Genomic DNA, 25,424 nt, shown 5'->3' on the forward strand with positions numbered 1-25,424 from the left:
AGAAATACTCTGTTACAAGTAAAAGTCTGGAATTCCAAATTTATACTTGAGTAAAAGTACAAAAGTATTGGTATCGAAAGGTACTTTAAGTACCAAAAGTAAAAGTACTCATTGTGTAGAAAGTCCCATTTCACAAGTTCAAAATGTATAAAAAAAATCTTTTGAAAATAGCAGATCTACAAGCACACAATGCGTCGCATCGCGACGCATTGTGAGCTCGTAGATCTGCTATTTTCAAATGGCCGAAATATAGGGTTGAAGTTGTTACCGTGTGTTTTGTATTAATAATCAAAATCTACAAAGTAACTAGTAACTAACGTTTTAAAATAATTAAAGTAGTGGAGTAAAGGTACAATATTTGCATCTGAGATGTAGTGGAGTAGAAGTAAAAGTACTGAAAATTGGAAATACTGTACTCCAGTAAAGTATAAAACACCTCAAAATTCTACTTACAAGTACAGTACTGTACAGTAAATGTACTTAGTTACTTTACACCACTGCTACAGGGTGTTGGTTGGTGTGAAAGAGCCGTGTTGCCACGCCCAAAACCAGTCGAACCAGAGTCCCCCCCCCCCCCCCCCCCCGCGTGCGATGACATCACTGCCCCAGCATGTCATTATGTTACTAAAACTAACACACTATCAGTGTCACAAACTAACACACTATCAGTGTCACAACGGATCACTGTGGTTTTCCTGTCATGTGATCTCCTAGTCCTCATAGCCTACAGTAAAGACTTTGATTGTTCTATAATAACAACTACACGCGTTGTCATGCAAATCAGTGTTGATTTCGTCGACTAAAACTATGACGAAAAATGTTGATCGACTAACTTTACTGACGAAAACTAAATAAAAACGAAATAAAAGCTAAGCTATGATGACTAAAACTAAGACTAAATATATTGACAATTTCATCAACAAATAAAAACTAGAGTAAAATGTTAGTGAGGGATCTGGTGGAGAAGAGATCCAGTAGAACTAAAAGACAAGTCATTTTATGTTTGGTTGCGCTCGGGTTTTGCGCTCTGAAAATAGCAGATTATACAATACAAGATTATACAAGATGATACAAGCTCACAACGCGTCGCAGGCTTGTAGATCTGCTATTTTCAGCATGCAACAAAGTGTAAAATCAGGCATTATGACGCCATCACGGCACCACAAACATACATATAGTCGACTAAATCAACTGTAGAATCAACTAGACTAAAACAAAAACTTTTCAAAAGGCTATGACTAAAACTACATCAACATTTGCTGTCAAAATCAACAGAGACTCGCTTGAAGCATCGTTTATATCTCTAATATAATCTATATCTTGTCGGTAAGCGACGCCGTCGTGCAGACGAGTATATACATTAAAAGGAGCACTCCACAATTTTCAAAATTATCTTATAAATAAACGGTCCTCACTGGGCTGGAAACTGTTTGGAAAATAGCAAAAATGAACAGCATTCCAGTACCAATGCAAGGGCTTTTCCCCCGATGCTATCAGGACTGGTTTTCAAAAGCAGTCAGAGCTGGATTCCTAAACGGGACCAGGGGCCAAAGGTCATGGGGGGGGGGGGGGGCTCTAGAAAAAGTGTGCCAAATCTCAGTTCTCTGTTAGCTAGAAAGGTGTTGTGAAATGAGTGGGTTTGTCAGTAAGTGGAGTTTCCCTCATTGTGCAGTTGTTGCCGATGAGACGAATACACACTTAACCCATTCAGACCGGGAACACATCTGTGTCATTTTGAGATTCTTTGGGCTATTCAAAAATAGCAGATCTACAAGATCTTGTAGATCTGCTATTTTTGAAAAATCGTGAACATTTTGTGCAAACTTTGAATATATATTATTTTTTACACTCTATTAAACATTTCTTAACTCTATTAAATATTTGGAGATGGGGGTCCACCACGGCCAAACACATATCATTTTGGGGGTTGCCTTGCCATGAAAGAAGTTGGAGAACCACTGATATAATAATAGCAACATACGTTGTTTAAAAAAAAACTGTTAGGATTTAGAAGACATTTGTAGAATCCTCCAGAAGCAAAGATTTGAGTTACAAATGTTCGCTTTAAAATATATATATATATATTCAAAGATTTGCACGAACGTTCACGATGTTTAAAAAATAGCAGATTTACAAGCTCATAGCGCGGCACTCGGTGGCGCGCTATGAGCTTGTAGATCTGCTATTTTCTTTAATAGCCAAATAAATCTAAAAATGACACAGATACGTTCCCGGTCTTAAAGGGTTAAAGTGTTGCTGACAGCACTTGATCCAGGTTCATGTACGTTTACTCATCTAGTTTCAGTTCCTTCATTCTGTTCCTCAGCAGAAGTATACACTTTCTGTTTTCGTCAGAGAGTAACTTTCTAAGTAAATGTTCTCACCATCACTGTGTTGCTCAAGAGACGAATATTCCACTTCCACAAAAAACAAACAAATTAGTTCTATGCAGTGGTGGAAAAAGTTATCAAGTACTCTGTTACAAGTAAAAGTCCGGAATAAAAAATGTACTCAAGTAAAAAGTACAAAACTACTGGTATCAAAATGTACTTAAAGTACCAAAAGTAAATGTACTAAAATACATTACAGTCATTTAGCAGATGCTTTTATCCAAAGCGACTTACAATAAGTGCATTCAACATAGGTAGGGAACAAAACTACTAATCACCAGAAGTCTTAAGTGCATTTCCTGCAAAAACAAGCAACCAAGAGTATACCTAGCGCTAAGGTAAAAGTGCAATATATCAGCTACCTACTTTCTTAAACAGATGAGACAAAATAGGAAAATCAAATGAGCACGAGCTAAAACAAATAAGTGTATCGACTAAACAAGATCCAACAAAACAATACAATAATAAAACAAGAGTTCGTACAACTAGTTAACAAGAAGTAGGCAAGGCGAAGAGGAAGGGTAGTGTTTCCTGAAGAGGAAACACTACCCTTCCTCTACCCTTCGTCTTACTAGTTACTAAAGTTTTCAAATAATTGTAGTGGAGTAAAAGTACAATATTTGCCTCGGAGATGTAGTGGAGTAGAAGTAAAAGTACGAACATTCGCAATACTCCACTAAAGTAAAAGTACCTAAAAATTGTACTTACAGTGGTGACCTGTTCATCTTTGCATCACAGTTTCTGAAAGGTACCTATCATTACCCAACATATCCTGAGGTTGTGAAAGGTTGGGGGTGTGGCTATCCTTGGGGGCGTGTTTTAAATTTTTCATTGTTGTAATACAGTAGGTGGACAGTGGGTGGCAGAAGAGAGCTAAAATGTTTAAAGAGGAAAGCAAATGGTCTAGACATGCCTGCTCATCTGCCATCTCTGTGTCACAAAAGTAATCTGGCAGAAGAGAGCTAAAATGTTTAAAGAGGAAAAGCAAATGGTCTAGACTTGCCTGCTCATCTGCCATCTCTGTGTCACAAAAGTAATCTGTGGGATAATAATAATAATAAGGGTAATAATAATAATAATAATAAAAAATCTAGATTATTTAATTGTTCAATTATTTTAAGTAACTAAAAAGTAATATGTAATATTAATATATTGCAGAATGTCCCGTTTTTGACCACAATATAAAAATACTCTGTTACAAGTAAAAGGCCTGTGTTAAAAATATTACTGAGTAAAACTAGGCTACAAAGCCAATACAAAGTATTGGCATCAAACTATGTGCTTAGTTCGTTTTCAAATAATTGTAGTGGAGTAAATAACTTACTTTACACCACTGTTGTCACTGTTGTTCTTTAAATCTAATTTGTATTATTAACGATAGATTGTAACATCTACAAAGTACAACCGACAGACAGACAGACAGACAGACAGACGTCTTATATTATTATTATTATTATTATTACTATTACTATTATTACTATTTGAAAATATCCAATCTACAAGTTCACACGTTGTGAGCTTGTAGATTGCTATTATCTCTCTCTCTCTCTCTTTCTCTCAAAAGTATTGGTATCAAAACGTAGGCTACTTAAATTAAAAAGTAAAAGTTTTCAAACACTTTCAAGCATCGCATGCGTTTGTATATATACTACTAGTACGTGCTGTTCTTCAATACAGATCAGATAGCCTGAGTAAATTGTAACTAAAGTTTTCAAACGCTCACTGTGCATCGCATGCGTATGTATGTATAGTAGAAGTACAATATGCTCTCCGATACAGATCAGATAGCCTAGTGGTTATAGATAACGTTACGTGATTGGACGGCCCGGGTTCGAATCCCACGCGATGAACTTGTCGAACCGCTCTTTTTTGAAAGCTAGAAACTTGAACTGTGAAGGTACAGGGTAAAGTATTTCTCTACAAAAGTAGCAGTACAGTACCTGAGTAAATGTACTTAGTTACTTTCCACCACTGTGTGTATATATATATATATATATATATAAGTGTTCCTTCTCACCCGCTGAGGTTGCCCATGCTGCCCGCGCTGCCCACCATGCGCCCGTCGAATATGTCCACGCCTTTGCCCACGCTGTGGAAGCTCTTCACAGACATGGCCCGGGACAGCCGGCCCGGCTGCAGCATGGTCAGGTTGCCCTGCGAGCCGGTGGGGTCCATGATGAACCCTCCACCCCCTCCCATCTGGGTCTGGGTGAGGGTGGAGCCCATGCTCATACGGGTGTTGCGGTTGTTGATCCTGCTGATGGTGCGGTAGGCGGGGCCTTTGAAGGAGTGAGACTGGACCACCTGTAATTATAATGTACAATGTAGGCTTTTAGTAGAGCAGTGGTTCTCAAACGTTTTCATGTCAAGGACCCCCTAATTGACACTTATTACCCCGTGGACCCCCATTTGAAAAGATAAGCCAGGGACCCCAATAAGGGAAGGTTTTTACGGCTCTCTAGCAGTGATTCTCAACCATTTAAAATTCCAAGGACCCCCAGTTTGACATGCATTAGGCTACGGACCCCCATTTAATGGCATTTATACCTCTGGGACCCCAATTCACATTGTAAAACCAATGTTAATTTAACTCTGAGAGTGTACAAATGGAACCAAATGGACCCGTTAGGGTCCATTTGGTTCCATTTGTACACTCTCTGAGTTACAGACCCATAAGGGTCCATTTGGTTCCTAACTACCATTTATCTGGGGACCCCCTGGAACCCCCTCAAGTACCCCTGGGGGTCCCCGGACCCCACTTTGAGAACCAACGTAGTAGAGGATTCTTTATGCACAGTGACTTACTGTAAACAAGCTAAACACATAGAATGCATAGAGACAGTGTAGTGTCTCAGTAAACTAGGATCACAGGTAAACCAAGAACCCAGCATCAGTCTAAATCACTGTTTCCCAAACACTGGGTCGGGACCCACTTGTGGGTCGCGGACACATTTGTATGGGTCACGAGTAAAAAAAAAAAACGTGAAAATCTGTGTCATTTTAGATGTTGCTATGTACAGGGGTGCACATAACTGGTGCGCAGGTGCGCATGCGCACCCAAAATAAATAATGCGCGGCACATCAGACGACACAAGGCGCTTTTGTGTACCAACAGCTGGGACAGCTGGGAAAAGCAAAACTAAAAAATAAAAGCCTGGAGATCGAGGCTAGGAATTTACTTCCTGAAGCCACACTCTCACGATAAAGCACACGTCGGCCCCATGTACAGCCATTAGGCGCAGGGGGAGGGGACGCATGCTGCGAGTGATTGTGTGAGTGTTGCATCGCCTCGCATCGCCTCGCATTGCCTCGCTGCGTGCACACAGCCAGCAGCGGCTGTTAGAGGCACTCTTCACCAATGATGAATGCACCGTAATGGTGCAAAATATGCACCCCCGCCCGCCCCGTTGACAAACGGGACGGGACCATTTATTTGGTGCGCACCAAGTCACATCTCCAGGTGCTCTTCTGAGTACTAGACCTAAAAAAATATGTGCACCCCTGGCTATGTAGTATATAGCAACAGCATTTGTTTTTATTTTTCTGAAAACTTAGGTTGGGATTTAGAAGGTGTTTGTAAAATCGGCCTCAGGTATAAATGGGTAAAAAACAAATTCAATGATTTCTCTTAACAATTTCATGAATACATAAAAAAATATATCAAAATAAATTCCATAAATTAGAAAACAAATGTTTAAGAAGTAGTGAAAATAGCAGTTCGCGCCGCGTTGTGAGCTTGTAGATCTGCTATTTGGGAGGACAGTGTTTTGAGGTTAGGTTTAGGCATTTCGGTGAGGTTTAGTGTTTGTGAGTGTGAGTGAGGTGAGTGCTAGAGGGTGGAGTCTGAAGAGGCGAGTACTGGGTGGGTGAAGTGTGTGCTAGGGTGTGAGGTATACCTCCACATCTCCTCCTCCTCCGTCCATCATCATGCCTCCTCTAGACTGCAGCGTTCCACTGAGGGAGCGTCTCATGGGGAAGGAGGACTGCACGCTCCTCTGCTGCTGCATCCTGACCTGACCCCCCTGACCCCCCTGACCCCCCTGACCCCCGGCGTAGCCGTTCATGGTCTGGACGTACTGGGGGAAGGTGGCGTCTCTGTCAGACACCATGCTGGCTGCATCGCTGCCGTCTCCCATCATGGTGTTCACCTGGTAGAGAGAGAGAGAGAGAGAGAGAGAGAGGCAACAGTTCATCCATCTGATAGATTTAATTCAATGATAATCCATAATGTATTATTAATCCATTAACACATTGATTAGGCTAGATCGCATATATGCGTTCTTTCATTTTTTTTGGAACATTCGACAAGGGGCGACCTAACACAGCTTTGGAATGATCGATCGTCACTCAGAGAAGAAAAATGTGGATGTGACATCATTCCAAAAAAACGTCACTTCCACCCGCCCCAATGATGGGATTTTCAGAAAAACAGCTGTAACTCAGTTTATTTTTTTTCCATTGAAAACCACCCGTTTTCAGCGGACCAAAGCTCCAAAATGGCGGATCGCGGTTGGAAACTTGTCGTTCCTATGGATACACAGATCCTTCTGTCTACTCACAGGAACCTTTTTTCGTGTTTTTTTTTTAACACAATGTCGGTTCCACAGCGTTTCAAATATCATCGGATTGAGGTAATTATACGCCGGCACGGGGATAGAAAACTATGTTTAATATCTTGGCAATCAATGTGTTAAGACCGGGAACACATCTGGGTAACCACTTTATCCATATGTTGTACTTTTGGCTATTCAAAAACAGCAGATCTACAATCTCATAGCGCGGCACTATGTGCTATGCACTATGAGCTTGTATATCTGCTATTTTGCAAATCTTTGAATAAAATGTATATAATTGTTTTAAAGCAAACACTTTTAACTCAAATCTGTGCTTCTAAGGGTCCCTGGAACAACATATTTTTAGATGGGGGTCGGCGGTCAAATACATCTCATTTTGGGGGACCTTGACATGGAAATGTTATAGCATCACTGATATAGCAACCAAACAACAAAAATGATATGTATTTGGCCGCGGACCCACATCTCAAAATGTGTTGTTCCAGGGACCCCCTCAGTAGCAAAGATTTTAGTTACAAATGTAACAAATTTTATACATATTTTCACACATTTAAAAAAAAAATAGCCAAATAAATCTTAAAATGACACGGATGCGTTCCCGGTCCCGGGGTTAATGGAAAAAGTAATGGATGTAATAATTGCTAAAACATAATAATAATAGTGATCAGTCCTGTACTGACCTGGTAGGACGGCTGTCTCATGGAGTGCAGGGACAGGGTGTCCTGGTTCAGACGGGTGTAGCCCCCTCCTCCTCCTCCACCACCCTGCTGTCTGAAGGAGTTCTGGTACCCTCCTCCTCCTCCTCCTCCTCCCCCCACGGTACTCATCCTCAGCTGGTTCAGGTCCACCGCAGAGCGGGACGTGTAGCCTCCTGACATACCTCCATACTGGGACATGGGCCGAGCCTGAGGACACAGTGACATGGACATTATAATGACATATAGAGTACTGGGACATTGGTATGGGCCTGGGGACACAGTGACATGGACATTATAATGACATACAGAGTACTGGGACATGGGCCGAGCCTGAGGACACAGTGACATGGACATTATAATGACATACAGAGTGCTGGGACATTGGTATGGGCCTGGGGACACAGTGACATGGACATTGGCTATATCATTATCACAGGGATGCGGGGGTTAACAGGGCTGCTCGCAGTCTAAAATCTCCTCCTCAACTCGCTCGTTCTACTGTTGAACACTTATCTCCATTCATATAAAAAACAATATGAATAGAGTTAACTTATTTTAACAGTTGGCAAACGGCTGCACAAGACGGTCGTCTCCATCTATTTATAAAGTCTTTCGGTATAGCCAGCAGAGAAGCAATTACTATATAAACGGACTAGCGCAGTGGTTTTCAACCAGTGGTCCTTGGGGGGGTTTCAGGGGGTCCCCAGCCAAATTAATAATTAGGAACCAAATTGACCCTTATGTGTCGGTAACTCTAAGAGTGTACAATTGGAACCAAATGGACCCTAACGGGTCCATTTGGTTCCATTTGTACACTCTCAGAGTTAAATAAACACTAATGATGATGATACAGTGTAGAATGGGACCCTCAATAAATCAAAATGGTTGAGTCCCTGGTATATCTTCTCAAAAGGGGGTCCGTGGGCTAATATGTGTCAATTTGGGGGTCCTTGACGCGAAAAAGGTTGAAAACCACTGCCCTAGCGCATTCATAAACCCTTTCTGTATTATTAACCTCTATATAAACTGACTTTTAGCCATCATCATCTTCATCAGCTAGATATACACTGTGGAAAGTCAGCCGACCAATAGAGACGGTGGTCTGCCAAGCACTCCCGTAGGCTACCAAATCACGACATGACGACACGCATTACAATGACATCCAGAGGGAAAGAGCCACCGTTTTTCAGTTTGTGTATGTTTTGTATTAACTTATTATTAATTGTTGCTAGTGAGAGGAACCACAATGGAAATAAGTCTTAGGACATAGTTGGGTTTATCCTCCAACTGCTGTAACCGTGTGGTTTCATTGCATAAAATAAAATAGAGGTTGAAGTAGGTTCTGGGCAACTAACCCGAGGAAGAGCCACTATAGGCTCCAAACATCATATTAATGGTGGTAATAAACCATTTATGTTTTGGAAAATATTTCAGTGTGCAGAATCGCCCTGAATCGCCCTTTTAATACTTTTAAATATATATATATTTTAACCTATTAAGACCTGGAACTGTGTCATTTTTAGATTTGAGCTAAAAAGCATAATTTTACACTTTGGGCTATTCAAAAATAGCAGATATACAAGCTCATAGCGCGGCCCCGAGTGCCGCGCTACGAGCTTGTAGATCTGCTATTTTTTTTTAAACGTGAAAATGTGTGCAAATCTTTGAAATATATATATTTTTAAAGTGAACATTTTTAATTCAAATCTTTGCTTCTGGGGGTCCCTGGAACAAAATATTTTGATGGGGGTCCACGGCCAAATACATATAATTTTGGGGGTCCTTGACATGAAAAAGATGAGCACCACTGATATAGAAACATACGTTTTTCAGAAAACTGTTGGGATTTAGGAGACATGTAGAATCGGCTTCAGGTCTCAATGGATTAACGGTGGTAATAAACCATTTATGTTTGGAAAAATATTTCAGTGTGCAGAATCGCCCTGAATCGCCCTTTTAATACTTTTAAATATATATATATATATTTTAATGGGATGTGTGTGTTCTACTTGTTGATTGTGCAAAAATGTCACGCCTGTAATATATACAGTGCAGGCGTCAGAAAACTATGAGGTCAGTGAAGAAAAAAAAGGAAGTGTATAAAATAATGGTTCACTAATTATAATCAAGACAAAAGGTTTGAAATAATCACGATATGGATTTGAAGTCACATGATTGGCCCTGCCCTATGTTGAACTGAGTGGAAGTACAGGAAGTACTGGCTATTCAAAAAATAGCAGATATACAAGCTCAAGGCTCTGTGCCGCCCTACGAGCTTGTATATCTGCTATTCTTTTTTAATCGTACAAAATGTGTGCAAATCTTAGTATATATATATATATTTTTTATAGCTAACATTTGTAACTCAAATCTATGCTTCTGGGGGGGTCCCTGGAACAACATATTTTGAGATGGGGGTCCGCGGCCAAATGCATATCATTTTGGGGGTCCCTGACATGAAGAAGTTTGAGAAACCACTGCTGTAGCGCACAAGGAAGTTACATGGACGCCGGGCAGGTTTGTTTACATTCCTCGAGTCATGAAAAGCGTGTGTCGTGATTGGTCAGATAAAGACAGCTTCCGGGGGAGAGTGGGGTTTGTTTAGTGGTGGAAAAAAGTACTCAAATGTTTTACTTAAGTAAAAGTATCAATACTGCAATGTAGAAATACTCTGTACTGTTACAAGCGAGAGTCCGGAATTCAAAATTTACTTGAGTAAAAGTACAAAAGTATTGGTATAAAAATTTACCAAAAGTAGAAAGTACTCATTATGCAGAATGTCTTGTTTCACAAAGTTTTCAAATGTATAAAAATATTTTGAAAATAGCAGATCTACAAGCTCACAATGCGTCGCATCGCGACGCATTGTGAGCTTGTAGATCGGCTATTTTCAAATGGCCAAAATGTATATAGGGCTGAAGTGGTTAATGTATGTTTTGTAATAATAATCTAAAAGTTATCAAATAATTGTACTGGAGTAAAAGTACAATGTTTTCCTCTGAGCTGTTGTGGAGTAGAAGTAAAAGTGCTGAAAATTGGAAATACTCCAGTTAGTACTTAGTTACTTTACACCGCACTGGGTTTGTTTCTAATGAACTCTCATCACATGGAGGTTAGCTGTAGATGATTCATCATCAACATCTAGACTTTATTCTCCAGCTCAAAGTGTGTTCTCTCCACCAAGCAGCTGAATGGAGCCGTGACAACAACATGATGACATCATCTCCTCGTTATAGTAACATGTGTTCAGGGTCTGAACTGAGCTGATGGACCAGAGAGAAAGAATCTAGAGCCTGGGCTGAGATTATCACAGCCTGGTGTTACATACCTACCGCGCACACACACACACACACACACACACACACACACACACACACACACACACACACACACACACACACACACACACACACACACACACACACACACACACACACACACACACACACACACACACACACACACACACACAGGCATTAAGTCCAACCTTAACCCCTAAACCTAACCTTTAAATGCATAATCCTAAACTTAACCCCAACCTGAACATTTTTCCTAAGTATAAGCCTAACTCTAAAGACCTTTCTTTTAACCGTAAAAAAAACCCATTCTATTCTATTTGTGAGGAACCAGGGAAATTGTAGGGAAATTGTCCTCACAACAAACCTAGCTAACGAAATAATGCAGGCCCTTTTCAATCCTTGGTGCAGGATTGAAAAGGGCCCAAAGTATTACAAAAAATCAGCATTCTCAAAAATAAAATCTAATAGAAACTAGGAAATCCGCTCTAAAAACGAATTAACTGAATTAGAACGCGCACGCACGCACGCACACACACACACACACACACACACACACACACACACACACACACACACACACACACACACACACACACACACACACACACACACACACACACACACACACACACACACACACACACACACACACACACACACACACACACACACACACACACTGTGAGTGAGGTACTGACCATGACGGGTCCAGGTCTGGAGGCTGTGTACATGTAGGAGGACTTGGAGGTGAACCCTGGGTTGTAGGTCTGGTACTTTGTGGTGGAAGAAGAGCCTCCATATTCTGGAGAGAGAAAAGAAAAACATTAAAGGAATATTTCACCCCACAAAAGATTGTAGATAGTGTGGCACCGAGTGCCGCGCTATGAGCTTGTAGATCTGCAATTTTTGAAGTGAAAAAAAAAAGTAAAAATGTGTGCAAATCTTTGAATATATATAGCCTATATACATTTTAAACTCAAATCTTTGCTTCTGGGGAGGCCCCTGCCCTCCCTGGAACAACATATTTTGAGATGGGGGTCCTTGACATGAAAGAAGTTTGAGAACCACTGATACAGTATATATAGTAACCTGAGTTTTTTCAGAAAACTGTTAGAATTTAGAAGACATTTATAGAACCCACCAGAAGCAAAGATTTGAGTTACAAATTCGGTTTGGTAAAAAAAAAGAAAAAGATATATTCAAAGATTTGCACACATTTTCACGATTTTTCAAAAAATAGCAGATCTACAAGCTCGTAGCGCAGCACTTGGGTGCCGCTTCATGAGCTTGTAGATCTGCTATTTTTGAATAGCCCAAAAAAATCTAAAATGACACAAATGCTGGATTGAATGAGTTAATAGAACGCTTCCCCCTTTTCCATGACACCTTCACTTACAAATATCAATTCCATAACTGTTACACATAGAGACAAAGTACAGGTACTTCCCCATCTCACTTCACTATATCACTGCTGTCAGCCAGGAAACCTTGTCTCTCCTATTGTATCTTTTAATGTTTTGTTTTTTGTTTTTCGTAATCCTAGTACAGTGTTTTATACTGCATGGTATGACAGTGACAGACATGCAGAAGAAGTGGGGAAAACATCATCTACAAGCTTGTCCATGACATGTACCGCATTGTGAGCTTGTAGATTTCTGCTATGTCTGAAAAATGTAGAAACATTTTGAAAAATGTAGAAACATTTTGAAAAATGTAGAAACATTTTGAAAAATGTAGAAACATTTTCACCTTAACTCATCAAAACAACAGTACAAATACTTCAAAATTGTACTTAAGTACAGTACTTAAGTAAATGTGCTTAGTTACTTTATACACCACTGCAGTCACAGTGTAGTGCCTTCAGTGAACTAGGATCACAGGTAAACCAAGAACCCAGCAGTATCCGTCTAAACATTATACTATTGATATAACAATATGTTATTCCTACAGGACACCAGGTAAACAATGAGCCAAGCATCCGTCTGTTTAACCTGCCATCTAAATCAGGGGTCTTCAACCAGTGGTCTGGGGACCACCAGTGGTCCTTGAGGAGGTTCCAGGTGGTCCCCAGCTACATGATGGAGAGTTGGTAACCAAATGGACCATTATAGATCTTTAACTCTTGAGAGCGTAAAATGAAACCAAATGGACCCTTACGGGTCCATTTGGTTTCAATTTACTCTCTCAAGAGTTAAATTATTGTTAAACATCTGCATTACTTATAGCCTGGTAAACCCTCCCTCCGGAAATCTCATTTCCATTCGATCTCAGGAAGGAGTCTGGCATGAACGCCCATTCTGCAATATTGGGGAGTTTCCAGCGAAATCAGGACCTAACCGCGCCTATCAGCGTCGTCGCTCATCGTTCTGTGATTGACAGCTTACGTTGGCCAATCAGGTGGCGAGTTCGAGTGAGCCCGAATGAAGCCGAGTGCAGCCTGAGAGCCGCCGACAAAAGACGAACGGCAGCCATTGTTATTTGTGCGAGTGCCTTCACTTCTTACTTTCGGTTTTAAAACGCTCTCAAACTTCTTTTTTGAGGCACGGAATTTACTATTAACATATCGTTTGGATAGAATTTAGTTGTTTAACTTCATATATGTGGTCAATTAATCATGACAGAGCCTATTTAAAAATATAAATTTAGAGAACGGGCAGGGGCGGGGAGTGACACGCATGTATCCCAATAAGGCAACCTATTTTCGGCATGGCCGTCCCAAAAGTCCCGTTGCGTCACATAGTCTGGAGCTCGTCAACATGAACTGCTGATTGGCTGAAGGGGAAAAACGATCATTGGTTGAAGGGGTTGTCAGTCAACGGTATTACTCCCGCCCAACTCCAGCCCACAGCCAATATTGCAGAATGAGCAATCATGCCAGACTCCTTCCTGAGATCGAATGGAAATGAGATTTCCGGAGGGAGGGTTTACCAGGCTACATTACTTACACATTGGCTGCCAATTCTTTCAGATTTTTTGCAGTAGACTGCCAGAGATTTTTCAATGAAAAAAACAAAAGTACGGTACTCAGGAGCCGAGATACAGAATTTTTAAGTTTTAAGTTAACAAGGAAGTGGATGGGAGTCTAAATCTTCGAAAAATCATATCTCCTTGGTCTTTGGGTCAAATTAAAAAAGATTCAATAAAACGCAGATCTGCGTCTTTGGCAGCCAATGTGTCATTAAAAAATATATATTTTGACGTTTTCAACGTGTGCCTGTTATCTCTCCTATGGTACCAACATCAATAGAGCATGGAATTGTGGACAAAATCTTATCCAACGATAACAAAATATTCTGGTTTTGGGTCTGAGAGTCTAAATCTCATCAAATGGTGGTCCGTGGCTCAACTGCCGAATAAATAATGGTCCTTGACATGAAAAGGGTTGAAAACCACTGATCTAAATGATAAAAAACAAGTGACAAAAACATGAGAACAAATGACCAGGGTATGTCTGCATGGTCGTTATCATAACTAGGTCAAGGTATGCAGTATGTGTGCAGTCTATGTCTATAGGCATGTGTTCATATATATATATATATATATATATATATATATATATATATATATATATATACACACACACACACACACACACAGGTATATATATATATATATATATATATATATATATATATATATATATATATATATATATATATACACACACACACACACACACAGGTATATATATATATATATATATATATATGTACATTTACTGAACAGTGTGTGTGTGTGTGTGTGTGTGTGTGTGTGTGTGTGTGTGTGTGTGTGTGTGTGTGTGTGTGTGTGTGTGTGTGTGTGTGTGTGTGTGTGTGTGTGTGTGTGCGCGTGCGTGCGTGCGCACGCGTGTGTGCGTGCGCACGCGTGTGTGTGTGTGTGTGTCTGACCCGTCCCATAATCTCCACACTGATAGGCCTGTCACAACTATTACATAATCGTTGTAACCTCAGCCATTTCCACAATCTTTACATTCCATACACACAACTGACACAAGTATGAGATTTTTTGAATTTGTCAGTAATTTCTTTGAATATTTAAACTGCAATTTCTGAGAACAAAGCCTAAAAAGGCAAACCAAAATAATTGTTTTACTCTTTAACATTAATCACAATTATTTGCATGACAATTAATTGTCAACTCACATGTTTTAATTGTGACAGCCAGTGTTTAGTCTCTGACACACAACGACAGAAACGCTCATTGTTTCCTCAACCATTTCAAACATCCATCTGTGTCTAGACTACCCATCCTAACCGCTAGTAGAATGTTTAATAATGCCCCCCCTAATTGCTCCCGATGAGCAGGTTGGTGCCTTGCATGGTTTCCTCCCACATCGGTATGTGAATGTGTGTGTGAATGGGTGAATGTAATGCACAATCTATGTAAAGCTCTTTGGATAAAAGCGCTATATAAATGCACCATTTACCATTTACACTGACTCCCTGTGTGTCAGAGAAATTATGTCAAAATACAACTTTTGGTCTATGAAGCTTTCAATGGTTTAGGTTCAAGATTTCTGATCTTGTACCGATATCATTTAAAGGGAAGCATTTAGTTTTTATGCTCCACATATCTGGAACAAAGTCCCAGAAAACTGCAGGTCTACTACAAGTCTCCATTCTTTTAAATCAAAGCGGAAGTCCTCTCTGTTTGCTGCTGCTACCTTTTACTGTTTTTTTTTTGTTTTTTTAATCATATCTTTTTAGCCTTATGGTCTAATGTTTTTTAATGATCTTGTTGCTGACATCATGTGCTACAATACAATACAAACAGCCTGGCCTTGCCTCGCAGCGTTTCAGTTCCAAGACAAGCCTCCCCATCAGAACAATAAGGCATATTGCATCGTATGATATTCAGTGGTGGAGAAAGTACTCACATTGTTTACTTAAGAAAGAGTATCAATTACAAGTTATGTCATTACACTGTTACAACTAAAAGTCCAGAATTGCAAATTCACAAAAATTTTATTTAGTACAAAATTATTGGTATCAAAATGTACTTAAAGTACCAAAAGTAAAAGTGCTCATTATGCAGGAGGTCCCATTTCCCAAGTTTTCAAACGTATAAAATGTATAAAAATCTTTTTGAAAATAGCAGATCTACAAGCCCACAATGTGTCGCATCGCGACGCATTGTGAGCTTGTAGATCGGCTATTTTCAAATAGCAAAAATGTACATAGGGCTGAAGTGGTTAATGTATGTTTTGTAATAATAATCAAAATCTACAAAGTAACTAGTAACTAAAGTTTTCAAATAATTGTAGTGGAGTAAAGAAAAGTACAATATTTGGATCCTAGATGTAGTGGAGTAGAAGTAAAAGTATTGGAAATTGGAAATACTCAAGTAAAGTACAAATAGCTAAAAGTTGTACTTATAAGTACAGTACTTGATTACATGTACTTAGTTGCTTTACACCACTGAATACAAATCTACTCCATCAGTCAGACTAAACCACTCCAAGCTTATGGAGACAAACAGCCACTAATCTCCTCTGCTGTGTGAACAAACCCAGAGAGAAAATAACTGTACATAATATACTCCTATAAAACAGTTAGAACACTGAGACACACTGACTGAGTCAATCATTGATGGAAACTCTCTGCCAGATCAAAGGGAGAGAGTCTCACCAGGTGTGTGTGTGTGTGTGTGTGTGTGTGTGTGTGTGTGTGTGTGTGTGTGTGTGTGTGTGTGTGTGTGTGTGTGTGTGTGTGTGTGTGTGTGTGTGTGTGTGTGTGTGTGTGTGTAGCTGTAGGGGACAGGTATCAAACCGGTCGGTGTAGTCTCTGAGAGCTCGGCAGCAACAGAAATAAAATAAAAAACACTTCCCTGCCACACCCTGAATGACACACTATCTGGCTGCTTCACACACACACACACACACACACACACACACACACACACACACACACACACACACACACACACACACACACACACACACACACACACACACACACACACACACACACACACACACACACACACACACACACACACACACACACACACACACACACACACACACACACACACACTCTATCTGGCTGCTTCTCACACACAGACACACACTGAAATTTGGTGCTAATCTTTGAATATATATATTTTTTTTAAAGCAAACATCTGTAACTCAAATATTTGTTTCTGGGGGATTCTAATGTCTTTTTTTTAAACGTATGTTGCTATAATATCAGTCGTTCTCAATCTTTTTCATGTCAAGGACCCCCAACATGACATGTATTTGGCCGTGGACCCCATCTCAAAATATTTTGTGCCCATGAAGAACGCAGGAATGTAGACAATGCTCTGATATTTCGAGCTGAGTTCGCTTCCAGCGTTCGCGCGTCTTACTTGTAGATCTGCTATTTTTGAATAGCCAAAGAAATGTTAAAATGCTACCAGTAAAACTGACACTCAGACACACACACACACACACACACACACACACACACACCTGTAAAAGGTGTTCAGAACAGACAGAGAAGTGTGTTGTGTTAAGGTGACACATGCTTAGGGTCAGGGAGGGTGTAAATGTTTTCTCTTCTTCTCTCTGTTATGACTTGTTCTGCACGCTGCATCACCTCCTCACACACACCAACCTGCCTCCAGCACACTGTGTGTGTGTGCGTGTGCGTGTGCGTGTGCGTGTGCGTGTGTGTGTGTGTGTGCGCGCGCGTGTGTGTATTATAATGCTTTCGAGGGCTAAGTGACGTCACAAGAATTTGAGAAATTGTCCTGGTTCTCATGAGAGAAATGGTTGTTTTAAGTTTTAAAAGGATTTGGGGACTCTGGAGTACAATTAGGAAAGATTCAGGTTGGGGTTAGGATTAGGATTAGACATTTAGAGGTTAGGATAGGTTTAGACATCTAGCATATGGCTCTAATAAATTGGCCAGTTTTAGGAAAGGTCAATATGTACTCATGTTGGCTGTTATTTTTCTATTTCCACCATTCTAATGGATTCCAGGGGTGTGTAAACATCTCTGAAGTATAGCTTACAGTTTCCTCTGAAGTGACGCAGTTAACTTAGGCTACATCCATATTGTCCCGATATCTTTCATCATCCACCTTTGTTCAATAATCCCGAACAGAGCTACACTTTACATAAATCATGGCCTCTCAAACCCAGACACATTGCTGCGATGCGTTTGTGCGTCGCCTACCTACCCAAAATAACAGACATACAAGCTATCAACGCGCTCTTTCATGTCGTGTCGACAGTTTACAGATCTGTTATTTTGGGCAGCATAAACAATGAGGCGCGATCGAGCAGCGCATGACTCTGGAAACACACCAGACTTTTTTCGCACACACACGCATATACGCACTTTTAGATCCAGTCCTATTTTAAAGCCTGCATATGCGGGACTCGCGTATCCGCGCGCCTGGTGTAGCCGCTATCATTGATATCAATTGGATCTAAACAAACACGCTCTACGCGCCACGCATACGCGCCACGCATACGCGCCACGCATACGAGCGCTTTGAAAAGTCTGGTGTAGATTGGCCATGAAACACTAAACCAAAAACATTACATTACGTGGTCAACAACATACTAGACATGTAACTTGCTTGGAGCTTTTAATGCAGTGGTTCTCAACCTGTGGGTCGAGACCACAATGGAGCTCCCAACGCCTGGCAAGCTTGTAGATCTGCTATGTTCACAATATATCTGTGGAACCGAGTCAAACAAAATGGGGGGGTCCCCAGTTCAAACATGGTTATTTTGGGGGGGGCGATGGCCTGAAAAGATTGAGAACCCCATGCAGTAAACATGAACGTAGCGTTTAGTGGGGAATATAATAATAATATAATATATTTAATATATAATATAATATTCACCTGCAGCTGGAGACAGCAGCCAAAATGAAAATCACAGATGATCCATCATCTTATAAAAAATGTAAGTGCTTAAGATTTTAGCCCAAACCCAACGGGACCCGACCTGGACCGTCTGCACCGGCAGGACCGGGTCCAAATGTGTTGGGCTTTGGGTCTTTTTTTGATCCAAATAAATTCATATATTAATTAATTTGTAGCGTATTGTGTTCACAAGTAACTTGTCGTATATGAAAGCCATTTAAAATATGTAATACTATTCTTACACAGCTGCTAAGCAGCTAATAATCACCATAGCGCAAAAGTAGGTCAAATCAATCAATCAGCCAGCTGTTTTCTGTCACTGCGCAGCACTCTTTAAAGTTTAAACCAACATGACATATAGAATGGCTCTTCAGACAAATTGGATTATTTCTTCAAATGACAAGAGCAGGCAGCGGGCAGTACGAGGTAGCATTGGATGTGATTTCTCAATGCCATCAAACAAAGTAATCCAAACGTATCTATTTGTACTGCTTATTTTGCTTGTTAAAAGCATGATTTTATTAAGACATGACAGCAATATGGAAAAAACGAAAATATCTCAATTTAAAATATATTTCATAGAATAACCAAATATATATTTTCAAATGGTTATAGGGCCAGTGTATGTATTTATATAGCCTATTTGCTCCATGCTGTTTTTAGCGGCGCTAGCCGCTCTATACCTTTAGGTATAGAGCGGATCCTGCTCTATACCTGACTTTGTCCGTGTCCGTCAACGTTCTGATTGGTCAGGTCCGTCAACGTTCTGATTGGTCAGGTCCGTCAACGTTCTGATTGGTCAGGTCCGTCAACGTTCTGATTGGTCAGGTGCGTCAACAAAGTGATTGGTCAAGCTTCACATGACACGTGGCTATAAACACATTATAAACACATATCGATGACAAAATGTATCAAAGGCGCCGCTACCTTCACACAGGGTGTGATTTTTTAAATAACATGTAGACTGTTGGAAATAGGGTAGAATGACTCCTGTTAACGAATTACCAAGATTTAATGAGAAAAAAGCCTTCTTTAGAAAATTGACTGACGGGCTGGTCTGGCCCTAATTTGTCAATTATTAGTCGAGCCAGGCTGAAATATTTAGGGGCTGTGAAAGCTAGTTTGAAGTGCTTATGTGGCCTTATAGTCGCTTCTTTTTGTTTTCATAGACCTGTGGTTGCTTATTTCTAGCCAAGGCTGGCAACACAGCTCATGGTCCAACGCACAAAGCCATTGCAGTGTCTGCGAGCACTTGGCGGGTGCTTTTAGAATCCACTATCCCCCCCCCCCAAAGCCGTACCCATGTGTGTCTGCAGAATGGCAACTTGGGGGATATAGCAACAACACGCCCACGGGCACGCCTCCACGCGCAAATAACGGAGTCGGCATAATGGGGGACGGGTAGCGCAGGTGCTAGAATAACATATTGGGGCAACGCAGCTCCATTATCCGTATTTAACAGGTTTAGGGTAACGTTTAGGGGTTTAGCGGGCTGCAGAATAGGGGCCTAAATGTCTAATCCTTACCTCATGCATAAACTTTTTTTGGCATGTTTTAATATTTAGAAAAACATTTTAAAATAGCTCAAATAGCAAATCTACATGGACTGTAAATCGGCTATTTGAACAATTTAAAAATGTTTTTCAAAATAGTAAAAATAATGCCAAAAAGCGTGTGTGTGTGTGTGTGTGTGTGTGTGTGTGTGTGTGTGTGTGTGTGTGTGTGTGTGTGTGTGTGTGTGTGTGTGTGTGTGTGTGTGTATGGGTGTGGGTGAGGGATGGGAAATGTTTTTGGGGAATGCTGTCTTAGTGCTTCCTAGAAAGCCACAAGCCACGGTATTGTTATTGTGACATGACGTGTGTGTGTGTGTGTGTGTGTGTGTGTGTGTGTGTGTGTGTGTGTGTGTGTGTGTGTGTGTGTGTGTGTGTGTGTGTGTGTGTGTGTGCGTGCGTGCGTGCGTGCGTGCGTGCGTGCGTGCGTGCGTGCGTGCGTGCGTGCGTGCGTGCGTGCGTGCGTGCGTGCGTGCGTGCGTGCGTGCGTGCGTGCGTGCGTGCGTGCGTGCGTGCGTGCGTGCGTGCGTGTGTACAGTTGCAGAGCCTGCTGGATGTCTTGTTGACCACAGAATGTTCAGAATGCTATTTGGACAGCCAGATTCATGATGTTATGACAGATGCTGAAGGTTCAGCATGTTTACCTGCTATCCTACGGTATCCTAGGGTTTCTGAGGCATTGTTACACTGTTCTTCTCTCTACACTGTACTTAATCCATCATTAGTCACCCCATGGAGACTTGTTTTTTCTCTCATTTCTAAGCCAATAATTTGATGACCAGCGGACCGGTAGGCAGCGGTTCCGGTAGGAGACACAAAGGAGACTCTTCGTGTCTCCTACCGGAACCACTGCCGGTCATCAAATTATTGTCTTAGGAATGTGACAAAAACTAAAAAATATCCATGAATTCAAGTCTCCATGGGGTGACTAATCCATAAAAATAAAGTCGTTTTGGGGGTGAACTATCCCTTTAAGACCGGAAACAGCGGGAGCGGGAATAGCGGATCTACAAGCTCATAGCTCGGCTATGAGCTTGTAGATCTGCTATTTTTGAAAAATCGTGAACATTTGTGCAAATCTTTGAATATGTATAGTTTTTAAAGCAACATTTTTTAACTAAGATCTTTGATTCTGGGGGTATCTTGAGATGGGGGTTCGCAGCCCAAATACATATCATTGTGGGGGTCCTTGACATGAACAGTTTGAGAACCACTGATATTATAGCAACGTAAGTTTTTTCAAAAACTAGAAGACATTTGTAGAATCCCCCAGAAGCAAAGATTTTAGTTACAAATATTCGCTTTAGAAATATATATATATACGTATATTCAAAGATTTTCACACATTTTCAAGATCTTAAAAGAAAAATAGCAGATCTACAAGCTCATAGCCGCGCAATGAGCTTGTATATCTGCTATTTTTTGAATAGCCAAAGAAATCTTAAAATGACACAGATGCGTTCCCGGTCTGATAATGGATTAAGTGTCTATTTATTGACCTTGTTGTTTTATTGACTTAAGAGTACATGCTTACTCTGCTGATTCAGATCTTTTGCATCTATAGGTAACTCTGGATCAGAGACTCTGCTAAACGCCTACATTCTGTATAGTAACTGTAATGTAAGGTGACATTCTGTATAGTAACTGTAATGTAAGGTGACAGTTGTTAATGGCAACATGGCCTTCTGGGACCCAAATGGACCCTTACGGGTCTGTAACTCTGAGAGTGTTACAAATGGAACCAAATGGACCCTTACGGGTCTGTAACTCTGAGTGTAAAAATGGAACTCCAATGGTTCCATTTGTACTCGCTTTGTGGGTCCTTGAAATTAAGACGTTTGAGAACCACTGGCCTAAATCATGATCCGTCGTACTATGGTAAGGTGCATCAAAAATAGCAGATCTGTTGTGAGCTTGTAGATCTGCTATTTTAGACACGTGAGTGACACGACGGCATTAGTATAAATCAATATAATATCATATAAAATCAGGCTCAACACAGCACAGCATGTCTATGTTACACAAGAGCTGATGTCAGCCGCAGAAAAATAAATAAAACAAAAACAGCCATAAAAAAGGTGCTGCTGGTATGTGAGACATCCACCTTGTCCTGGTACAACCGGGAATTATGGCTCATAAACTACACAGACAGACAGACAGACAGCTCAGCCTACTAATGTTCCCAAACATTAGGACACACATGTCACACAGCAGACATGTCACAAGGCCAGAGAAATGCCAAGTATATCACACTATGTGCCATCAGACCCACACGGTTATTATTAAGACTCTGAAACACAGAACAGAACAACATGCTGTGTAAATAGCACTCAAATGTTTTACTTATAGTATCAATACTGCAACATAGCGATACTCTGTTACAAGTAAAAGTCCGGAATTCAAAATTTTCTTGAATAAAGGTACAAAAGTATTGGTGTCAAAATGTACTTTAAAGTACCAAAAGTAGAAAGTAGTCATTATGCAGAATGTCCCATTTTACAAGTTTTCAAATGTATACAAATCTTTTTGAAAATAGCAGATCTACAAGCTGACAATGCGTCGCATCGCGACGCATTGTGAGCTTGTAGATCGGCTATTTTCAAATGGCCGAAATGTATATAGGTCTGAAGTGGTTAATGTATGTTTTGTGTAATAATCAAAATCTACAAAGTAACTAAAGTTTTCAAATAATTGTACCGGTAGTCGAGTAAAAGTACAATATTTGACTCTGAGATGTTAGTGGAGTAGAAGTAAAAGTACAGAACATTTTAAATACTCCAATAATTGTACTTAACTAAAGTATTTGAGTACATGTACCTAGTTACTTTACACCACTGGTTTTAACTGCCTCATACCACGGCCTTGTTTTGAATACCTGACCTACTTGTAATGTGCGTATATCATCTCACGCTCATATCAGGAATATTTGAATATCTAACCCGTTTTTCTTGTTCTCCCCTTTCCTAAAAACAACAAACAATGGAAGCTTGAACAAAAAAACAGAGTTTCACCCTCTGACTGCTTTACGGCAAACACAGGGGACCCCCGCCTCTTCCTCAGGGTTTAAGTTAGTGCTGCTTTACGGCAAACACAAAGGACCCCCGCCTCTTCCTCAGGGTTTAGCAGTTAGTCCTGCTTTACGGCAAACACAAGGGACCCCCGCCTCCTCCTCAGGAGTCCAACATTACAAGTATCTGGGCATATGGATTGATTCACCTTCAAATTTCATATTGATAACCTGGTCAAATCATTGCGGGCAAAACTATGTTTACTATACAGAAATAAATGTTGTTTCCCTTTATTTTGCAGGAAAAAAAGCATACAGGCTGTCCTACTCTGTCCTAGATTATGGGGACATCATTTATAGATATGCTGCTACCACCACCCTTAAGCCCCTAGATGCCATCTACCACTCTGCTCTCAGGTTCATCACAGGTTATCCATACAACACACATCATTGCACTTGTGTGTACAATGCATCCCATTATTAGTCCCCAAGGCTAACACCGAGCTAGGCAAATCAGCTTTCAGGTTAACGCTCCCTTCTCTTGGAACAAATTACAAAATGGATTCCATGGTCTCACTGGGTCAATTTAAAAACTTGCTGGCTAATCTTGTTGTTTTAGACTGTCACTGTTTTAATTAAGCTGTCTTTATTACTGTTTTATTCTGTTGTTTTGTTGTTTTCACATTTATAACTTGTTTATCCTGTTGCTTTTTAATCGTCATTATTATTTACACTGTTGTACTATGCTTGTAATCTCGGCATCGTTGAAAATGAGGGCTCTGCCCTCAATGTATCCCCGAGAAAATAAATAAAGGTTGAATGAGTGAAAAGAATTCAACCGTTAGTTCTGTTACACTGAGGAAGACTATTGACTATTGTCGTTGGTTGTATTTAAATACATGTTTTTGCATGGTGGCTAAGAGTCGTACGGCCTCCTCCTTCTCAACATTATCACCCACTGTTTTACACCTGTAAACCTGCTATGTGACAATAAATATACTGTGGTCAGTGGTGGTAAAAGTACTCACATTCTTTACTGAAGTAAAAGTATCAATACTACAATGTAAAAAATACTCTGTTACAAGTAAAAGTCCGGAAATTCTAAATTCACTTGAGTAAAAGTACAAAAGTATTGGCATCAAAATGTACTTAAAAGTACCAAAAGTAGAACATAGGCTACTCATTTATGCAGAATGTCCCATTTCACAAGTTGTAGAATGTATTAAAAAATCTTTTAAAAATAGCCGATCTACAAGCTCACAATGCGTCGCGATGCAACGCATTGTGAGCTTGTTGATCGGCTATTTTTAAATGGCCAAAGATGTGTATGGCTTAGGGGTGTGCCGATATATTGTCCCGCGATATATCGCGATACGTTTTCGTGACGATATGTATCGGTTTGAAAAAAATATATATCGTTTTGAAAAAAACATATTTTTTTTGCTGCAATAAATGCAAAAACAGAAGTATTTGTTTGCATTTGCTTCCCCCCCCCCATATATTTTCATAAGCTTTTTTCCCCCCCCCCATATATTTTCATAATAAAAAAGTGCCATATATCGTATCCTATCGATGTCGTGAGCCCAATATCGTATCGTATCGTTTCATGAAATTACACACCCCTAGTATGGCTGTAATAACAATCCATGTGATATAAGTTCAAGTGTAAGTTGCTGCTTCCTACAGCCTTCCTACAGAGCAGGTAAAGAACACTTGAGCTCTAGATGACAGAGTAGTCTTTATGAGACCTTTCTACACAACAATCACACTTAAAAAGTTAGTTAGCCTGACGGTCTGCCAAGGTGGACAAAGAGCTATTTGACTCACACTACAAGCCTGTCACTCTCTCTCTCTCTCTCTCTCTCTGTCGCGCGCGCGCGCACACACACACACACACACACACACACACACACACACACACACACACACACACCTGTGTGGAGGGCTGACTAAAGAGTGAAACTCAATCCAACAGAGGAGCTTTCACCTTGTCCACACACACACACACACACACACACACACACACACACACACACACACACA

General features: G+C 40.5%; 1 protein-coding gene across 3 annotated transcripts in view; it reads right to left on the minus strand.

The window, feature by feature from the left end:
• Positions 1-25,424, minus strand: part of pkp3a (plakophilin 3a) — a 65,779-nt gene that overhangs the window by 31,011 nt on the left and 9,344 nt on the right. For all 3 annotated transcript variants that reach the window (XR_014600919.1, XM_084059213.1, XM_084059212.1), the window contains 4 exons: positions 11,660-11,763; positions 7,645-7,869; positions 6,287-6,538; positions 4,408-4,694 (listed from right to left, as the gene is read on the minus strand). Coding sequence is in view for 2 of the 3 variants with exons in the window: in XM_084059213.1 (XP_083915339.1) it covers positions 4,408-4,694; positions 6,287-6,538; positions 7,645-7,869; positions 11,660-11,763 (868 nt within the window). In the remaining variant the exon portion in view is untranslated. The remainder of the gene's footprint in view (positions 1-4,407; positions 4,695-6,286; positions 6,539-7,644; positions 7,870-11,659; positions 11,764-25,424) is intronic.

Source organism: Gymnoscopelus microlampas, assembly GCF_963454915.1.
Source record: "Gymnoscopelus microlampas genome assembly, chromosome: 6".
NCBI classification, from domain to species: domain Eukaryota; kingdom Metazoa; phylum Chordata; class Actinopteri; order Myctophiformes; family Myctophidae; genus Gymnoscopelus; species Gymnoscopelus microlampas.